Source organism: Alexandromys fortis, unplaced genomic scaffold, assembly GCF_014885135.2.
Source record: "Alexandromys fortis isolate MF-2015 unplaced genomic scaffold, M_Fortis_MF-2015_v1.1 scaffold_7, whole genome shotgun sequence".
In the NCBI taxonomy this organism is placed as follows: domain Eukaryota; kingdom Metazoa; phylum Chordata; class Mammalia; order Rodentia; family Cricetidae; genus Alexandromys; species Alexandromys fortis.
The window spans coordinates 4,340,993-4,360,065 of record NW_026067920.1 but is presented as its reverse complement, the minus strand read 5'-3'; the positions used below and the strand labels follow the sequence as shown (position 1 = coordinate 4,360,065).

At 41.6% G+C, this 19,073-nt stretch overlaps 1 protein-coding gene across 1 annotated transcript in view; it reads right to left on the bottom strand.

Moving 5' to 3' along the window:
• The window catches only part of Poln (DNA polymerase nu), a 131,983-nt gene that overhangs the window by 97,345 nt on the left and 15,565 nt on the right, over positions 1 to 19,073 (bottom strand). Inside the window, exons 4-9 of the mRNA XM_050140848.1 lie at positions 16,612 to 16,802; positions 14,319 to 14,431; positions 7,657 to 7,814; positions 5,074 to 5,142; positions 2,891 to 2,951; positions 2,132 to 2,196 (exon numbers count right to left, since the gene is read on the bottom strand). Coding sequence (XP_049996805.1) covers positions 2,132 to 2,196; positions 2,891 to 2,951; positions 5,074 to 5,142; positions 7,657 to 7,814; positions 14,319 to 14,431; positions 16,612 to 16,802 — 657 coding nt within the window. The remainder of the gene's footprint in view (positions 1 to 2,131; positions 2,197 to 2,890; positions 2,952 to 5,073; positions 5,143 to 7,656; positions 7,815 to 14,318; positions 14,432 to 16,611; positions 16,803 to 19,073) is intronic.

The following is a 19,073-nucleotide window of genomic DNA, read 5'->3' as shown; positions in this document are numbered from 1 at the left end:
CAGATTCCACATTGTCTGGCGGTCAGAGAATCTGAGCAACTTACAAGGCACTTTCCACACAAGAGGTAGCTGCCTAGCTCTTTGATAGCAAAACAACCTGACACCATCCTAACCACTGGTGCCAGGATATGCTAATGTTGTTCTGCTCCTTCTATTGTAAATTATGAGGTCACCTGGGGAAGTGGTGTCTTTCAATCTGCACGATAAAAGAGGCATAGGCAAGGATGTGATCTAAGTCACCCTCTCCACCTAGGAGACAATGCTAATGAAGTTTGTATTACCTGCCCCCCATCAGTTTACCTTGATATAAAAGCTGTTTGGAAAATAAACACAGGTGATTTCAGGACTTCAGATTTCAGGCTGTGAGTGATTTCTGAAACTCCCCTCCCAATACTGCCGTGTGAATTGTGTCTTCGTTTATTCCCACACCTCCACTCTGGTACAAGAAATGATTTATGTCTGGGCTGGTCCCTGACACTTCCTGATGTTGATGGTTTCCTTCACAGCGTAAGCTGTTCTTTAATTCCTTTTTATAAATTGGAAACTGAGCTGTATGGGGTTTTGCCCTGAGGTCACTCCTTCCTTTATTTCATTTAATTTCAGGTTTTTCTTTAAGCTCTTTAACTCCTTGAGCACAGGAATCGGCTCCAACATCACGTTTTTTGATGTTTTTTTTCTCCTCACACTGTACAGTTTGTATTTCTCTTTGCCCATCTTGCTCCTTTTCATTATAAATCTGTATAAGAGTGATTACTAGCCAGGTGGTGGTGACACATGCCTTTAATCCCAGCACTGAGGAGGCAGAATCAGGCAAATCTCTGCCAGTTCAAGGCCAACCTGGTCTACAGAGTGAGTTCCAGGATAGCCAGGTCTGTTACACATAGGGTACAAGCCTATGGGAGCCAGGGAATGTAATATAGATAATAACCACATGATATAGTGTCAATATTAGGCTGTCTTGAAATCTCTACTGCTAATGCCAATAATCCAAAACTCTTCAATTTAGCCTTATGCAGATTTTTTAGGACAAGAGCAAAAAGAAGCCACATTCTTTACCAAAACATCCCAAGAATGATCTCTGTTAAGTTGGGAGCATAGCCCCTAGTCCCTGGCCTGGGAGTTGCTTTGCTCTGGACTCCAAATCCCAGCATGCCAAACCACTTCCACAGGGTATTTAAGTGGGCTCCCAGAGGAGGAACACGTGGTTCCCGGTTTGCATGGGCTCCCTGCTGCCCTGTCTCCCCACCATGCGCTTGGTCACCTGAGAGTGTCTTATTTAATAAAACTATAGGCATTTTGATTTGGTTTGATTTGACCTAATTGGATTTCTTGTGCTGGCGGAACTGCTCTTTTTCTTATCAATCTCTAGGCCACTTGCTAATATTCTTCCCCTCTGAAACCTGGAGCTCAGCTGTTACAATTTGCACGGCTCTCACCACTGCTGTATTCCACGCTCCTATTAGAGTGGCCCATTAAACCCTGCTGAAAGCGTTCAACCACTTTTCTAGTCCAAAATCTTCCATATTCTTCCAAACAAACAGCATGGCCAGGCCTGTCACATAATACCCCAGTCCTTGGCACCAACTTCTTAGACACTGTTCTATTGCTGTGAAGAGACACCATGACCAATGCAAACCTCATATAAGAAAGCATTTAATTGGGTGCTTGCTTACAATTTCAGACGTTAGACTATTACTATCATGGTAAAGAGTATGGTAGCACGCAGGCAGACATGGTGCTGGAGAAGTAGCTAACATTTCTACATTCTGATCCATAGGCCAAGAGAGACACTGGGCTTGGCATGAGATTTTGAAACCTCAAAGCCCACTCCCAGAGACATACTTCCTCTAACAAGACCATACTTCCTAAACCTTCTAATTTTTTCCAATAGTGCCACTTCCTGGTAACTAAGCTTCAAATATGTAAGCCTATTGGAATCATTCTTATTTAAACCACTACAGTGCAATAGATGTCAATGGGTTGTGAACCCTTCAACATGTGGTCTTCCCCTCTAGGAGTCCAGGAGAAGGATGAACAGTATCCACAATACTCTAGGGCCAAATAGGGTAGGGAAGAAAATGAGAATCTAATAGGAGCAATGACAATTACAGATTTTGAAATAATAGCTTACCCCAAGGAGTGCTGAAGTCCTCTCCATTTCTTCTTTGTCAACTGGAATCTTATGGTTTTCCATCACTGTGAGTCAAAATCAAAAGCAGATCATATTTTCATTGCATTAATCAATCCTTTTCAGTAGACTGAAGAGCCCTACTCTCTGATGACCTAATGATAGCAATGCTCATTGACTCAGGCCCCACTCTAAGTCAACCGCTGTTCTGTGAGGAAACAGAAGCATAGAAAGAACTGGCTTGCTGGGGATACAGTCTAGTGACAGAGTACTTGCCCAGCACAAGCCAGGTTCTGGGCTCAGTCACAAGGTAGGAAGGACTGCACTCGTTCCAGCCTGGCCCTTTGCATACTCTAGATAGAAAATGACTCCTGGCCCTGTAGCAAGACCTGGTCAGAGGCAAAGATGTGCAAATCCCTGGAGGGCGCCTAAAGGAAGTATCTCTTAAAGGAGAAAGAAGCACAGAGCTGGAGGACTAGCCTGAAATTGAGATAACACAGGTGGGTAAGTGTCAGTGAGACCCTCTTCTGGCTAGACAGAACAGGAGGGGTCTCCATGGCTGGATGCCAGGCCTTCAAGTCCTTCCAGACCAGGAGGTGATGTAGTCCAAACCATCTTGTTGCAGAACAGAAAATAATATGATAGCAGCCTCTTTGGATGAAACACAGTGCCCATTTCATTAAAGGATAGAGAAGAGTCATTCTTAAACAATGTAAAGATTCTCCAGAAAGATGACTATACTTTGTTTTTATGGTAACTCACCTGCCAAAATTGGTATCAAAGGAAGCTCCAAAGTACAAAATAGTTGCCATAAGCCATAAGCCTGTTTCATGGAAGAGATAATATCAATATGGCTTCAAATTTTTATCTGCATTTTGTTGAAAAGCCACTTGAATTTGTTATGTTAGGATTAGAGTGACCCATGTCTAAAGTGGCTCCTCCTACTATCTTCATTCTTTTTTAATTTATTTATTTTCACTTCATGTGCATTAGCGTTTTACCTGGCTATAGGTCTGTGTGAGTGCTAGATTCCATGGAATTGAAGTTATGGACAGTTGTGAACTACCATGTGGGTACTGGAATTGAGCCACAAGTCCTCTAGAAGAGCTGCCAAGTGCTCTTAACTGCTGAGCCACCTCTCCAGACCCTCCATTCTTTTTTAAATAAAACTTTTATTTCTAGTACAAAGAATATTTTATTACTCTCTAAACATCTGGTAGAGATATTCTGAAATTTCACAAGATCTTTGTTTTCTTACTTTGAGGAGTATTTGCATGATTTTAGTCTTCCATTTTAACTACAGAACGGTTCACTGAATTCCAATCATTTTACCTAGTCTTCATCAATCTTGCATTGACTCTACAGACTAGTCAGAAATGTTGTAATTGTTATATTAGGCCACCTGTTTTAAGAGTATGAAATCCATCTACAGCAAAGCACTGGGTTGAGTTTCCAGAGACCAATCCAAGAGAGGAAGGAACAATAATATCAGCGAAGGGGTCAAGACCACGGTGATGATACTCACAGAAACAGCTGACCTGAGCTAGTGAGAGCTCACTGACCCTGGATTGATAGCGGGGGAACCTGCATAGGACCAAACTAGGACAGCTGTGAGACTTGGGCAGTCTGTGGCAATGGAACCAGGATTTTGCCCTAGTGCTTGAACTGGTGTCTTGGAGCACACTCTCTTTGAAGAGATACCTTGCTCAGCCTAGATATAGGAGGGAGGGCCTTGGTCCTGTCTCAAAGTGATGTGTCAGACTTTGTTGACTCCCCATGGGAAGCCTTATCCTTTCTGATACGAGGACTGTGGTGGAGGGGGGGGGCAAGAGAAGGGGAGGGAGGGAGAAAGGGGCTAGCTATGTAAAATGAGAAACAATTGTATTAAAAAAATCTTACATCAAAAAAGCATGAAATCCTTCCTCTTTTATTCATATCACCTTCCATGTTATTTATTTATAGGTCCTTATGTATACACATGGTGTCATGTAGTTCAATCTGGACTCAAACTCTCTATGTAGATGAGGTTGCCACTGAACTTCTTCCTGCCTCCACTTCAACTGGGATTACAGGCCATGTCTACAACACCTGACTTTTCATGATGCTTATTGGAGTTTTTCTTTTTTTTTTTTTTTAAATCTTTTTACGGTTTATTTAACTTTATTTTATGTGCATTGGTGTGAAGGTATCAGATCCCCTGGAACTGGATTTTCAGACAGTTGTGAGCTGCCATGTGGGTGCTGGGAATTGAACCTGGGTCTTCAGGAAGAGCAGTCAGTGCTCTTAACCGCTGAGCCATCTCTCCAGCCCTGGAGTTTTTCTTATGTTCACTCTTTTCTGCTGTCATCTTAGAGTGCTGGCCTCACCTAGTTCCCCTCCACTTCTCTGTCTGTCCCTGCACCCTAAGGTAGGCTCTCCAGGACATATCACTTGGGCTCCTTCTCAACCCTTAAGACAGCTCCTTGTTTGAGCATATATGCCTTATGGCAGAGGAAGAGATAAATAGCTTTCATTAGAGCCCAGGAATGGAAAAGTCTCCAGCTATAGCTGTACTTGGAAGCATCTCATCTTGCCAGTCTCCTTCACCTCTGCCTCAGGACATAGTCTCTTTTCCTTCAGGTCTCAGTTGTTCCTCCATTGACTACAGCTTCCCAATAAAAACCTAAGTGAAATGGTCTGTCTTGTTGCTAACAAAAATAAACCTTGGGCATCCAAAATACTCTAGTTAATTGTGACGCTTTGAAACAATTGTTTTCAATATACAGAACACATTTTAAAACCGTAGGAATTACCATTTTAGTCTTTCCTTTTCTGAATGAGGCACAGACTAATTTGACATTAGGAAATCATCTCATGTCACATTGAAAACATAAGTGTGAGTGTGGGTACAATTGAAAATACAGGTCTTATATAGCCAGAAATTACAGTATTAAAAAATGCCTTACCTTCAGCTTGGAACAGAGATCCATCGTGAGGTCGTAGAGTATCCTCAGGTTCACATACACATTCTGATTCTTTAAAAATGAATACACAAAATTCAGATGAACATGGCAGCAATTCTCACCATAGTCTGGAAACTGGTATCACCTACACAAGTGTTTCTGGTGACATGGTAGGATGCTCCTGACAAGGTCCCTAACAGAAAAGTACCTCTGTTGTGCAAGTTAAGCTGTCCACAGGGAGATACTTTCCCAGCCCAGAATTTTCTTTCTTCATTATAAAGATAGAAAAATAGAACTCCCAATGCCTGTTGTAATGATTATATGATTGCCAGAGCCAGAACAAGAGTTCTCAGATCCCACAGCCTCTCTTCTCTGCTCTGTCACACAGCACCACTTCATGGGTGCTACATTCCACACTAACCTATCCATAAATACCCTAGGACAGGTATAAATAGAAAAGCCCTGAGACATCACAAACATTTTCAAAGGACAGAGAGGGGAGATGGGATAAAAGACCCTCAACAAACAATCTGTGTCCTTCCTAACAGGGATCTTCCACGACATTCTACTCAATATCCAACTCTACCAAAGAGCCCCAAACTCTTTATCTCTGCTAAATCCTCCCATTAGAAGAAACTCAAAGTACGTGGCTACTGGTTGGATATATGCTAGCATGCTTCTTGAGTCATTTCCTGATCTTGGTTCTCCTATCAACAACTCAGGAGTTATGAGGCAGAGGACCACATCTATGCCGCAACCTACAACACCCCACATGGTTTCCTGCAGCTTTCTCAGCTCCAAAGTGATCAATCATATTTTTTTTTGTTTTTTTTTTTTTGTTTTTTTTTTTTTTTGAGACAGGATTTCTCTATAGCATTGGAGCCTATATCCTGGAACTCACTCTAGACCAGGCTGAACTTGAACTCACAGAGATCTGCCTGTCTCTGTCTCCTGAGTGCTGGGATTAAAAGTGTGTGCCACCCCCGCTCAGTTTATAAACTTCCTTTTGAACCAAGCTCGACAGGCCTGTTCCTTGGCATAACACAGCCCCCTTTCTCCTTTCCAAACTGCCCTGTTGTCCCCTCTAAGGAGCTAGTTTTCTAGGAGGTCTTGCCGTCCCCATGCCATTCTTCTATCTGAGGTCCCTTCCATTCTGAGCAGCTCAAATCACCTCTTCAGAGCAGTACAGAAGCAGATCCTGTAGAGTAAAGGCCCAGTTTCCATCTCTAACTCTCATGCACTACAAGGCTCTGCACAGATACATCTCGCCAACAACGATGATTGGGATTGTACTTGAAACTGCCTCTTACCTTCATGAGGCAAGACAAAGAAAAGGGCCTCAGGAACAGAGAGCAGAAGATCTGGAGCTGGCTCAACAGCCACCCTAAGTATCTGGTCAGCATTAGAAGAATACACCCTCTATAGCTGATTTCAATCCCATGCAGCTATCTTACCTTGAATCATGTGGGAATGGTAAGAAGAAACTAGACTTAAAGTCATAAATTCAAACTGAACCACGGTATCAACTGTACTTCGGGCAAGACGAGTGCACATCTAGTATACTCATCTGTGAACTGGGACTGATAATACTGAAGTGGACAATTTCTTGCAAGTCATATTTCACCTTCTGTTTAGGGAATCTTTGCCTGGTGGAGTAGGATTCTAATCACTAGTGAGGGAAGAGGTTCCCTTTACAAGTGATAAAACTACATTGCCACTGTTCCCAGACTGCCAAGGCCAAAGACTCCCATTCTTTTATTTTTTATTTTATTTTATTTTTTTTTTGTTTTGTTTTTCGAGACAAGGTTTCTCTGTAGCTTTGGAGCCTGTCCTGGCACTAGCTCTTGTAGACCAGGCTGGCCTCGAACTCACAGAAATCCGCCTGCCTCTGCCTCCCGAGTGCTGGGATTAAAGGCGTGCGCCACCACCGCCCGGCTCAAAGACTCCCATTCTTACAAGAGTTGTATCTTCTCTGACTCTGCAATCTATTTCATGACCTTCTGGTATACCTCTTTTTAAATTCAAGGATACAGTGTTTCTGTTTCTGGTATTTACAGTTATCCCAGTGGGACACAGACCCTTGCTCTACACATGATAGTTAAGAGGATGAAGGGCAGGGTGTGCAGGCTCTTACATCTGAATGCTCACCTGCAGTGTTCCGCCATGGTTCTGGCTGTAATCACACTGCTCCCTTACACCTCTCCTTCAGAAAAGGTAGCTCCTGGAGATCAGGGGCCTTAGGAAAATTCACCTCATCCTTTCTATGTTGACTAGATGGCTGTCACAGAAGTCAGCCAATAAGAACTTGTCACCAGAGCTACAGATTTACAAAAGGACAGTTCTCTACTCACAGAGGTGCTACTGACCCTGGAGAATCTATAGAATTACACTGCAAGTGAACCTTCTTGGATATCTTCACACTTTATTCACTGACCTCTACCAGAAACACCTCAGCCAAAAAATATTTGGATGGGATAAATGAGATGAAATGGGGGCTAGCAATAGTCTTGTTACTATTAGATTATTTATGAAGTAAACAGTCAGGGTTGCACTAAGGTAGATAGAACCTCATCTTAAACATCTTACCACAATATTTCTTGAGGTATCACCAAATGTGCTGCTTGGTTTAACTATGATGGACTTTCCTAGGTATTTTGCAACTAAGTCTTCAAATGAAAGTGCAGTGTCACTAGGATCTATGAGCCACGCAGCAACTCTGGGATCTAGTCCTACAAAACCTGCAACTGCAGAGGAAAAGGTCATTTAGTATTCTCTCAAACTACAAACAATTAGTGCTTCCCCATATTTACACTAAGCAGAATGTTTTCCAAATAAGAAACACAAATAACCGAGAAACACTTATAGAAATGTTTAACGTCCTTAGCCATTACAGAAATGCAAATTAAAACACTTTTGAGATTTCATCTTATCCAAGTCAGAATGTCCAATATCAATAAAGCAAATGAGAGCATATGCTGGAAAGGGTCCTGGCAAAGGAGAACACTTAATCGTTGCTGTGGTGGCACAAATTGTACAGCCACTGTGGAAATAAGTGGGAAGTTTCCTCAGGAAGCTGGGAAGAGATCTACCTCAAGATCCAGTTATGCCACTCCTGGGAATACACCCAAAGGACTCTACATTTTACTACAGAGATAGATACTTGTTCAATCATGTTCACTGTTGGTCTATTCATAATAGCCAGAAATGGGAAATAACCCAGATGTCCATCAACTGATAGATGGATAATGAAAGTGTGTTATATTTACACAATGGAATATTATTCAGTTGTTAAGAAAAAAACATTTTTTTCTACAAGTAAATGGATGGAACTAGAGAAAAAAAATCCTGAGTGAGATAACCCAGACCCAAAATAGATAACTATTACATGTTTCTCTTATATGTGAATATTAAACTTTAAAGTCTTTTGATGGAGGTGGGTCTTGTAATAATAAAGAAACTGCCTCGGCCCTCATAGGACAGAAAATTAGGTAGGCGGAGTAGACAGAAGAGAATGCTGGGAAAAAGAAGCTGGGAAAAAGATCCTCCCTGGTAAGCCAGCTCGTGGGCTACACAGAATATTAGAAATGGGTTAGAACAATATGTAAGAGCTAGCCAATAAGAAGCTGGAACTAGCCGGGCCAGGCAGTGTTTGAAAGAATACAGTTTCCGTGTAATTATTTCGGGCATAAGCTAGCCATGCGGGCGGCCGGGTGCCGGGGACGCAGCCCTGCCGCTCCTAATTTCAACAGCCTTTGATATGTGTTCTAAATTTAAATAACCACAGAGGTTAGGTACCTAGTAAGGGACCAGGGGGATGGAGAGGATCTTCCAAGTAAGGTAAAATAGAATATAGTATTATGGGGAGACAGAGGGGAAGCTAGAACAGAAGGATTAAATGGGAAGGAGGATGGGAGATCATGGTAAAGAAGGAAATATGAGAGGGACAACTAACAATAAATGCCTCTGAAAAGCCACAGAGAAACCTACTGCCATAGAAGCTTCCTTTCTCTTTCTTTCTCTCTCTCTCTCTCTCTCTCTCTCTCTCTCTCTCTCTCTCTCTCTCTCTCTCTCTCTCTCTCTCTCTCTCTCTCTCTCTCTCTGGAATCATCATATAATGGGGAAGACAATGTCCCAACTAGCCAACTAGATTTCTTTTTCTTTTTTACAAGATGGAGTTTCTCTGTGTAACAGCTCTGGCTGTCCTGGAATTCACTTTGTAGGCCAGGCTGGCCTCACACTCACAGAGCTCTGTCCTGCTTCTGCCTCCCACGTGCTGGGATTAAGGATGTGCACTACTATTGCCCAATAACCCGCCCATAAACTGTCCTGGTACAATAGTGGCACAAAAGTTATGAGAGTAACCAACCACTTTTTATTGGATGTAAGGCCCATCCCATGAGATGGAACCCAACCTGACACTGATAAAGTGCCAACCACTGGAAACTGGATAGGCCATGGGACTAGTAGGAAACCTATTATTCTGCTAAAGGAACTTGGCAATAAAATGACTCCTAATAGCACATTGATATATCCATAGATCACTCTCTCACTAAACACTACTCAGAGAAGCGTCTTCATGCAACAGATGGGAATTATCAGAGAGCGCCACAATTGGACAATGTGCAGAGAATGAGAGACTTTGGGGCACTCAATCCTAAACAGAACATCTTCATCAAGCCCCTCTCCTCAAGGCTCAGGGATCTATCTATGTATAAGAGGAATCAGAAAGACAGGCAGAACCAAAGGTGAGGAAAGACTCCAAGGAAACTATTACAGATACAACTGGACTTATACACACATGAATTCATAGGTTGTGGCAGTATGCACAAGGCTTGCACAGATTCAATCCAGACAGTATCCTAGCACTGAGAAGGGGAAGGGGACACAGGGTCCCATCCTAACCAAGAAGCTGTCTGCAGCTGATACCTGCTGGCAAAGGGTGAATCAATTTTCTACAACGGAATGTCACTGGGTAGATCCACCACTTTCTAGGGCAAGTCTTATAGGTAAGAGTAATGAACTAATAAAAACAAAGTCCATGTGTTTTTGTGAACTTTTTTGTTTCATTTTGTTTTGCAATTTTTTTATCTTATATGTTTTGTTATGATTTTCATTATGTGTTTTTGTGGGAGTTTTTTTTTTTTTGAGAGAGAGAGAGAGAGAACAATAAACTGGGTAAGTAAGGCAGTGGGGGAAGATCTTGAGGGGAAACATAATCAAAATATATTATATGAAAAAATCAAATAAAAATAAATAGCCCCCAAAAGGCTAATTTTCCAATGACTAATACTTTTTGCTAGCCTATCAAATTATAGAACTAAGTACCCCTATGACTATTATTTCTCAATAATTTCTTTTTTAAAAATGTATTAAGTTAGGATGACAAGATTTATGCTCTGTAATTAATAGAAAAAAGTCACACTTAACTATATATATAAAACGTGTTAATATCACATATGTCCTAAATAATTATTTGATTATTGTTATAAAGTCTTGATTTAAATTATTTTTCCAGTCATTTTCAAATTTCTGAGCTAGTGGCCTGTCAGGTCTAACTTACCATGGAAAAATATAAGACTTTGTGACCAAGAGGGAAAAAAAGAATTTCTTTTTTCTTTTTCGTATGTATCTGCATGTGTGGTCTGTGTGTGCCTGTTCATGTGTGTGTGTGCACATGTGAGTATGTGAGTGCATGTGCAGGTGCATATATGTAGAAGTCTGTGGCTGATGCCAGGAGTCTTCCTCAGGCATTCTCCATCTTATTTATTTGTTTGTTTGTCTGATTATTTTATTGCTTTTTCAAGACAGGGTTTCTCTGTGTAGCTCTGGAGCCTGTTCTGGAACTCACTTTGTAGACCAGGCTGGCCAAACTGACAGAGATCCATCTGTCTCTGCCTCCCTAGTGCTGGGATTAAAGGCGTGCATGCACCGCCACCACCTGGCTCCATCTTATTTATTGAGGAAAGGTCTCTCAGTTGAGCCCATAGTTCCTCAGTATGGCTCTCTAGCTGCCCAGCTTGTTCCAGAGGTCCTGTCTCTACCTTCTGAGTATACTGGGATGGTAGACATACCATAACACCTACTCAACATTTACATGGGCACTAGGGACCCAAACTTCAGTGTTCACACTCACACAGTAAGCACTTTATCTGCCGAGCCATCTCTCTAGCCCTCTTCAAGAATATTCATCCACCTTGTGGGAAGTTGGCTCGATACACTCAGGTCCTGCATGGTTAGTTGATATGGTAATCACATCAAAGAACTGGTGATGTGGGAGTGTCATATATCAATCTGTTGATTTCATTAGTTAATTAAATCAAGAAACTGCTTGCCCTGATAGGTTAAAACATAGGTGGGAGGAGTAAACAGGAGGAAGTGAGGTAAGACTCCTCAGGCAGACTCTGCTCTGGAGCAGAGACGCCAGGCTCCGCTCTCCTAGGCAGCTTCTACCTAGGATGGACGTAGGCTAGAATCTTCCTGGTAAGCGCACCTTGGGGTGCTTACAGAGATTATTAGAAATGGGCTAGTCCAGGTTCGAGAATTAGCCTGTAAGGGCTAGAGTTCATGGGCCAAGACAGTTCTTAAATGAACACAGTTTGTGTGTTGTTATTTCGGGCATGAGCTAGCAGGCGGCCGGGGTGCTGGGGACGCAGCCCCACCGCTCGTATTTCAACAAACTGGAATCCAAGCAGCTGGGAAAGGATAGGGAGTCCAAGCTCACTTGGAACATGAATCTCTCAATGAAGTCAGAAACTTTGTCCCATGTCCGTTTTTCTTTCCCCTCAACTGTCCTCTCCCGGCATGGGCTTTTCAGACATTATAGGTGATAGGTCTTCTTTTCTACTTTTTCCTCTATCTCCTATCTCCCAGACCACTCATAATGCTTCATCATGATCAAAAAAATCATGCCTCCTGAGTCAAGGAATAAGGGTAGTAGTTAGCTGAACCCACACAGTATCCTGTCACTGTACCAAAGTAAGCAGGTAGTGTAGGCCAGGCAGAATGGTATTTCCTGACATAAGATAGTCCTATGAGACAACTAAAAACAAAAGGTACTGATGTTTAAATAAACTATAATCTTGGATCACATCACACTAAATGTCAGATTGCCTGGCATTCTTAAGTTATTATACTAATCTGAGAGATTTATATTTACCACAGCACTCAGTATCAAGACTTTTCCAGATTATGGCCAAGACAACTGATGTAGAACGTATTTGGAACTTTCATTTTGGATGCTTGTGCCCTCAGGACAGCAATGTTTGACTTCACATGACACTGTCGGGTAACACTGACTGATCTCTGATGTTCCAGAGGTAAGAGTTCCACAGAAAAATCTTTTGAAAAGTCCTTGGGAAATTGGACAGTACCTAATGTTCTGGATGCTACTCCCTGTACACTTTTGTAACTGACAAACAGAAGTCAGACAGGACAAATCCCTTCTTTTAGTTTTTTTAGGTCTGTCCATAGTGTTCTCCATAGTGACCATACAGAGTTACCTTTTCTTCTCTCCACCATTTATTTCAACCTAGTAGGTATGTTTTGTTCTAACATACATATCTTTGATGGTTTATAATATTTACCTTTCTTGACTTGAGGGACTTTGAGGTGCTATATACTTACCCTGAGCACTTCCTGCCCTGCACTACAGTCATTACTGTAGTAATGTACATACATAAGTCTATCTTATTTAAATATACTAATAATTAAATAAGCAATAAAACTAACCTACATGTTCACAATGACCATTGTTTAAAATATTTTTTATCAAACTTTGCTTGATACAATTACTCTGTGAAACAAGTCATTATTTTGAAGATATAAGTAAAGAGAAATAGCCAAATTTTCATCTAGGTATTTCCATCTCAAGTTCACGTAGGCAGAGGATGAGGGATCCTCTCTACAGAACTAGTCTAGTTAATGAATGAGGAAAATGGACTTGGATGACAGCTCAGTGGCCAAAGTGCTTGCCTTTCAGCCCTGAGAACCAGAGCTCAAATTCTCAGACCCATGTAAATGTCAGATATGTGTGGTAGCATGCCTTTAATTCCAGCTTCAGAAGGCAAGAGATGGGGTTCCCAGAGCAAGCTGGATAGTAAGACTGTCACATCTGCCAGCTCTGGGTCTGACTGAGACCTTAGTGGATAAGGTAAAAGACCAATTAAAGATAATTCCCAGCATCAACTTCAGGTTTCCACATGTACATGCAGTCCACACATGTATGCCTCTATACATTCAAACATACACACATGAAAATGGAAAAAGGAAAAAAAAAACGGATTTTGGATCTTGCCAGGTTGCAATTAAGGAACCTAGACAATGACAATCAACAACTTCTACCATCACAAAAAAAAAAAAAAACAAAAAAAAAAACAAAAAACAAGAGTGTCACAGGACAAGTGTGGGGAGCTGGAATACTGTCAGGATAGCTAGTAATACAGAAAGATTACTGCTCACACTAGGGAAAGTGATGCAATTGCCTTGAACTTAGGATGCTCATACAATTGAAATATTAGTGCTTAACCTTGTGTTGTTTGAGATTTGCTACAAAATTCTAAGGAGCTGGTGGTTTGAAAATGAAGAAAAAAATCAGTCGGATGCCAAATCTTGATCAGACTGTGGTGAGTAATTTTGTGTGTGTTAGAAATTTATTACAGTAATTTTCTCAACACTTTATTATGAATATTTCAAAACTCAGATAACTTGGAAAAAAATTTACAGCCAAAACTCAAGTTTTTTTCCCCTACTCTCTCTCTTTCTCTCTTTCTTTGTTTTTTTTTTGTTGTTTTTTGTTTTTTGTTGTTTTTGTTTTTGTTTTGAGACAGGGTTTCTTTGTAGCCCTGGCTGTGCTGGAACTTGCTCTGTAGACCAAGCTGGCCTTGAACTCAGAGACCTGCTGGCCTCTGTTTACCAAGTACCTAGATTAAAGGCATACATCACTGGCCCAGCTACTCCCTACTCTCTTAAAGATAATAAACACCCTCCCTTGTTTGATGCTTTCTGTGTTGAAGTTTAATTCTTGTGTCTATAGATACTGGAGGTAATAACAAAGCCCATGTGACTGCACTTGATGGACCATCCTTTCCCACTTGGATGTGTCACCAAAGGAATATAAACCACACAGGAGGGGGTATGCCTTTTTCTGCTCTTGGCAGGTGAAGAAACAGCGTCTGTGAGGCCAGGAGCCCTGCAGCATGGTGGCCTGGCGACCTTTCTAAACCTTCGGGACAATGAGAATGGTGGCTTACCATGCTTCCAACTATCATCTTCACCAAGGAGCTGTAGTACTGTTCTCACAAAGTCCTTGGCATTAAAACAAATAATGGGGCATTTACATCTAAGTGTCCAAAACAGCATGTTCCTAGACAAGGAAAAATTCATCAATTTAGACAATAATTCAAATCTTGGGAAAATACTGTGATATTAAATAACTAACTATCCTTATACAACACACACACACACACACACATATACACCTCATTAGCTAAAGAATCCTGTGAAGTGGGCGTTACTCAGGGCTTATCTCTGAGCAAAGCTTCTACTCCTGAAGCTCTCAGGCAGAGTACACACACTGGACCTGGCCCAGGCTCTTCTTCTCAAGTATTCTACCTCCCAGTATGCCAGGTCTTTCCTTCTGCCATTCACTGTGCCACTTCTACCCATGCCGGTGGGTATGGCATTTGTTCCTTCCTGTTTACTCTTCTCCTTCCAGAACTTGTGCAACCTGCTCGAGGACTGTTGTAGGCAAGCAGCCTATCCACACACCTATCAGAGAAGGACCCACTTGAGGTGAACTACAGCATTCTTCCATCACTTCCTGAGCTTCTGGATGTGGGGTAACAGTTAACACTTATCAGATGTGTCCTGGTACCAGGCTAACATTTCACAAGGTTACTGCACTAAAACTTTCACAGTGCTACAAGGCAGGCGCTCCATCCAGTATGCAGATGAAGGGACTTGAGTTCAGAGATGTCATATCTAATAGGTGTTAAGGTTGGTTTCTGATACTATATCTTGCTACTGCTAGGAGATAAACCCCAAACCACCAAACCGTAAGTTCCTCTTCATGAGAGAATGCAATACTACATCTAAAGAGCTCTTTGATGGAACAAGGGATGAAGAAACCAGAAGTTCAGTGAGAAAGCACACTGGGTGGTGTGTAGTTGGGTTTTGCTTGTGTGGCTCCATTGACAGCACTGTATAGTGTTTTGAAAGTTACACAGTCTGACTTTGTTAGGACAGGAGGCTAAGATGGTAGGGAGGTCAAAGTGCCAACAGCACTGGTTCTTGGCTTAGACTTGGATGGGAAGGGAAGGAAGAAGTGAGGAATAATGGAAAAATGGGGTGTGAGGACCTCCCTGACACGTGTTGAAACACAGATCCAGGATGAAGAGATCTAGCAACTACGCTGCCTTCTCCTAGGGAGACTCTTATGTATATATTCATAAAGTATTATTTAAGTTCATTTTGAATCCTAGATATACTACTATAGATTTGGGGCTATTATTCTAGTTTTATAGTACATAAGGGACTATTTTTCATAGAACTTAACATACTTCAAAATGATGCTGGATAAATATTCATTTGTTCTGTGGCAGTGCTTCTGAGTGTGGGGTCATGAAAGAGAAGAAAAAAAATCCTGTCCTAACCCTCAGCAAGCTTAGTAGTGGACATACAATAAATAAAATAAACAATATTTATGAATGGTGGTGGTGACAGGCATTATAGAGAAATGTGAAGATGGAGATTGTACATACTGCTGGCCTAGAGTATTGTTTAATCCGATAAAATAACACATGAGTAAAGATGTGATAAGTTGAACAAAGTCTAATTGATGAAGAAAAGTTCTTCACAGAAAGCTTTAATAAATGTAAAGAAAATGAAAAAGACAGAAAGCCACTATCATATTAGGCACAATTAAATAAAGTCCATTTGGTTCACAATTGCAGCAGCAAAGTCCAAAAAGCATGGCACTGGCTTGGTCAGAGGCCCCTTGAAGCATCACAGCATGATGGACAGACAGAAAGGGAACCAGCCAAGGATAGAAGGGGTCTTACCTCACAACTGCCCACTAGTGTGAAAGTTCACTCTTGAAAGACCAGCACTAATCCATTCAAGAGGGAGGATCCCCCATGACCTACCCATCACCTGCTGAGTCTCTTCTCTTAAGGGTCTACCACCCCAAAACAGCCTCCCTGCGACCAAGTCTATATCAGCAAGACTGTTTGTGACACAAACACACCCAAGCCACATCTTCAGACAGACATTATCCTTAGTGATACTGAAGACAACTTGGTGTTTTCAGGCAGTGATAATTTATACTGTACAGGAGGGAACTAGAACACTAGTGAAAACCACCTGGAACCCTGGTAGTGGCAGTGGGTTTTCAGGACGAGGTTTTCCCCTAACATCTCATTGCAAAGTTATTACAATACTGAAACAGGTTCTCTTGGCATCAGGATGGACCTTCCATTCTGGAAACTCTGGGGGAGGAGAGCTTGGAAAGCCTTACATTTAATGTAAGCAATAAAGATTTCTTACCTGACAAACAGACTATGTGCCTCTCTGTTGGGGCCCCAGAAAGAGCAGTGCTCGGTATGTATGTAGATACAGTGATCTGCAGATGTGGAGTCCTCTCCCAGAACACTAACTTGGGCTGGGGAAATCAGAGGGCTGCTGTCTACATGGGTTTTCAGTAACAGTACAATTCCTCTAACAGGACAAGTTAAAGTCTGTGAAGACAAAGTAATATAAAGTCACAAAATTAAACAGATATATTGCTTTATGAGAGTAAGCTATAAGACAAAGGAGTAACATCTATAATACTTAAAAAAAATCTCTGCATGTGCATGTTAAATTCAGGTCGAGAAATACCATAGCACATATGTGGATGTTAGAAGACAAACTTGGGTATTGATCTTCATTTTTCACCTTGTTTGAGACAGGGTCTCTAGCTGCTTGCAACTGTGTATGCCAGCCTAACTGGCCCCTGAGCTTCAGGTGATTGATTCTCTTGTATTTGCCTCTTATCTCACCATAGGAGCCCTGGGGTTACTAATACGTGCAATAGTATCCAGCTTCATATAGGTTCTGGGGACCCACATGCATGTCTTCATGCTTGAACAGCAAGCACTTTATCTACTGAGTCATCTCCCCTACCCGAACTGACTTTTCCTTTTAGGCACAGGGTCATCTATGTAGCCCAGGCTGGCTAGAACTCCTGCTCTTCCTGCCTTAACCTGAGTGAGGATTATAGGCATGCACTATCACACCCAGGTCTCACTTGATAATATTATCTACTAAACAAGATATCTTTCACAAACAGAAATCCAAGTGTTGGGGGGGGGGGCTTTGGTCCCTTGTCTGAATACTAAATAATTCTTTCTTTCAGACAAAGGAGTGTTACAAAGGCCTTGATCAGGGTTCTGTGGAGACCCAGAGGGGAAACTATTTCCTTGGCTAGAGTTAACATTCCAAACTAGACAAAACAAAAGAGTCAACACAATTGGGTCAGTAAATCAATCACCTGGCAAGGGACCATCTCTCTGGAAGGCAGGTTCAGCTTAAGCTATGCTAAATACGTAGAAGGAATAATTATCCTTTTAATGAGACAGTGTACTTTTCTTCCCAGAATTCCCTCCTCCTAGTACAGTTTCTTAGAGTCACAGCCATGCAGCTGTATAAGCTGCCTGCTTTTCTTTTTTCTCTTCTTTTCTTTCTTTTCTTTTCTTTCTTTCTTTCTTTCTTTCTTTCTTTCTTTCTTTCTTTCTTTCTTTCTTTCTTTCTCTTTGCTCATTTTTCTCTGTGAAATAGTCCTCTGTACAGGAGGCTGGCCTCGAACTCACAGAGATCGGCCTGCCTCTGCCTCCCAAATTAAAGGTGTGTGCCACCACTGGCTGGCTTTTCTTTTTAAATGTTTTTACTAATTGTTTGAGAATTTCATACATGCATACCTTATATTTTGATCATACTCACCCACCCATTCCCCTAGCTCCTCCAGGACCCACTTTCATTTCATTTCCCATATATCCTGTTCTGTTTTTTATTTTTATAACACACTGAGTCCAATATGTGTTGTCCATATACTCGTGGGTGTGGACCATCTACCAGAGTATGGTCAGCCTATCAGGGTCCACACCTTGAAAGAAAATTGCCTTTTCTTCCCTCAGTAGCCACCAACTATCAATAGTTCCTCAGCTAGGGGCAGGAGAATTGCATGCATGCACATGAATATATGGTTTTTTTATGTGGAGGTAAGAGCAAAACGCCAGGTATCGTTTCTTCAATTAGCCTTTTTGTTACTGCTTTGAGATAGGGTCTCTCACTGAACTGAATGACCAGTCTTATCTCTGTCTCTGTCTCCTAATGCTGAGATTACATTCATGCAAAGCTGTGCCCTGCTTACTCTGTGACTGCTGGGGATTTGAACTCAGTCCCACATGCTGGCAAAGCAAGTGCTCTTGCCCACTGAACCATCTCAAGTCCCATTGAAGTTCTTTAGATTTATGGTTTTTTCTTTTGAAAAGATACTCTCAAGAAATTTGAAATGTGAATCCACAGACTGGGGAAACTGCAAACCACATATCGCCCAAGAGACTTGAATCATATAAAAACTTATAAAGACCTCTTACGTAGCGGGGCAGTGGTGGCGCACGCCTTTAATCCCAGTACTTGGGAGGCAGAGGCAGGCGGATCTCTGTGAGTTCTAGGCCAGCCTGGTCTACAAGAGCTAGTGCCAGGACAGGTTCAAAGCTACAGAGAAACCCTGTCTCGAAAAACTAAAAAAAAAAAGAAAAAGAAAAAGAAAAAAAGACCTCTTACATATCCAAAATAAAAAAATCATAAACTAGTTAAAAAAAATAGGCAAAAACCCCTTGGATTTCACCAAAGAAGATACATGAAGAGCAATAAGTGCATAAAATGCTCAGTGTCATCACTGTTGAGCAAATGCACTCCAGAAGTACAACAAAATACCGCTTTGCACTCACAAGAATGTCTAAAAT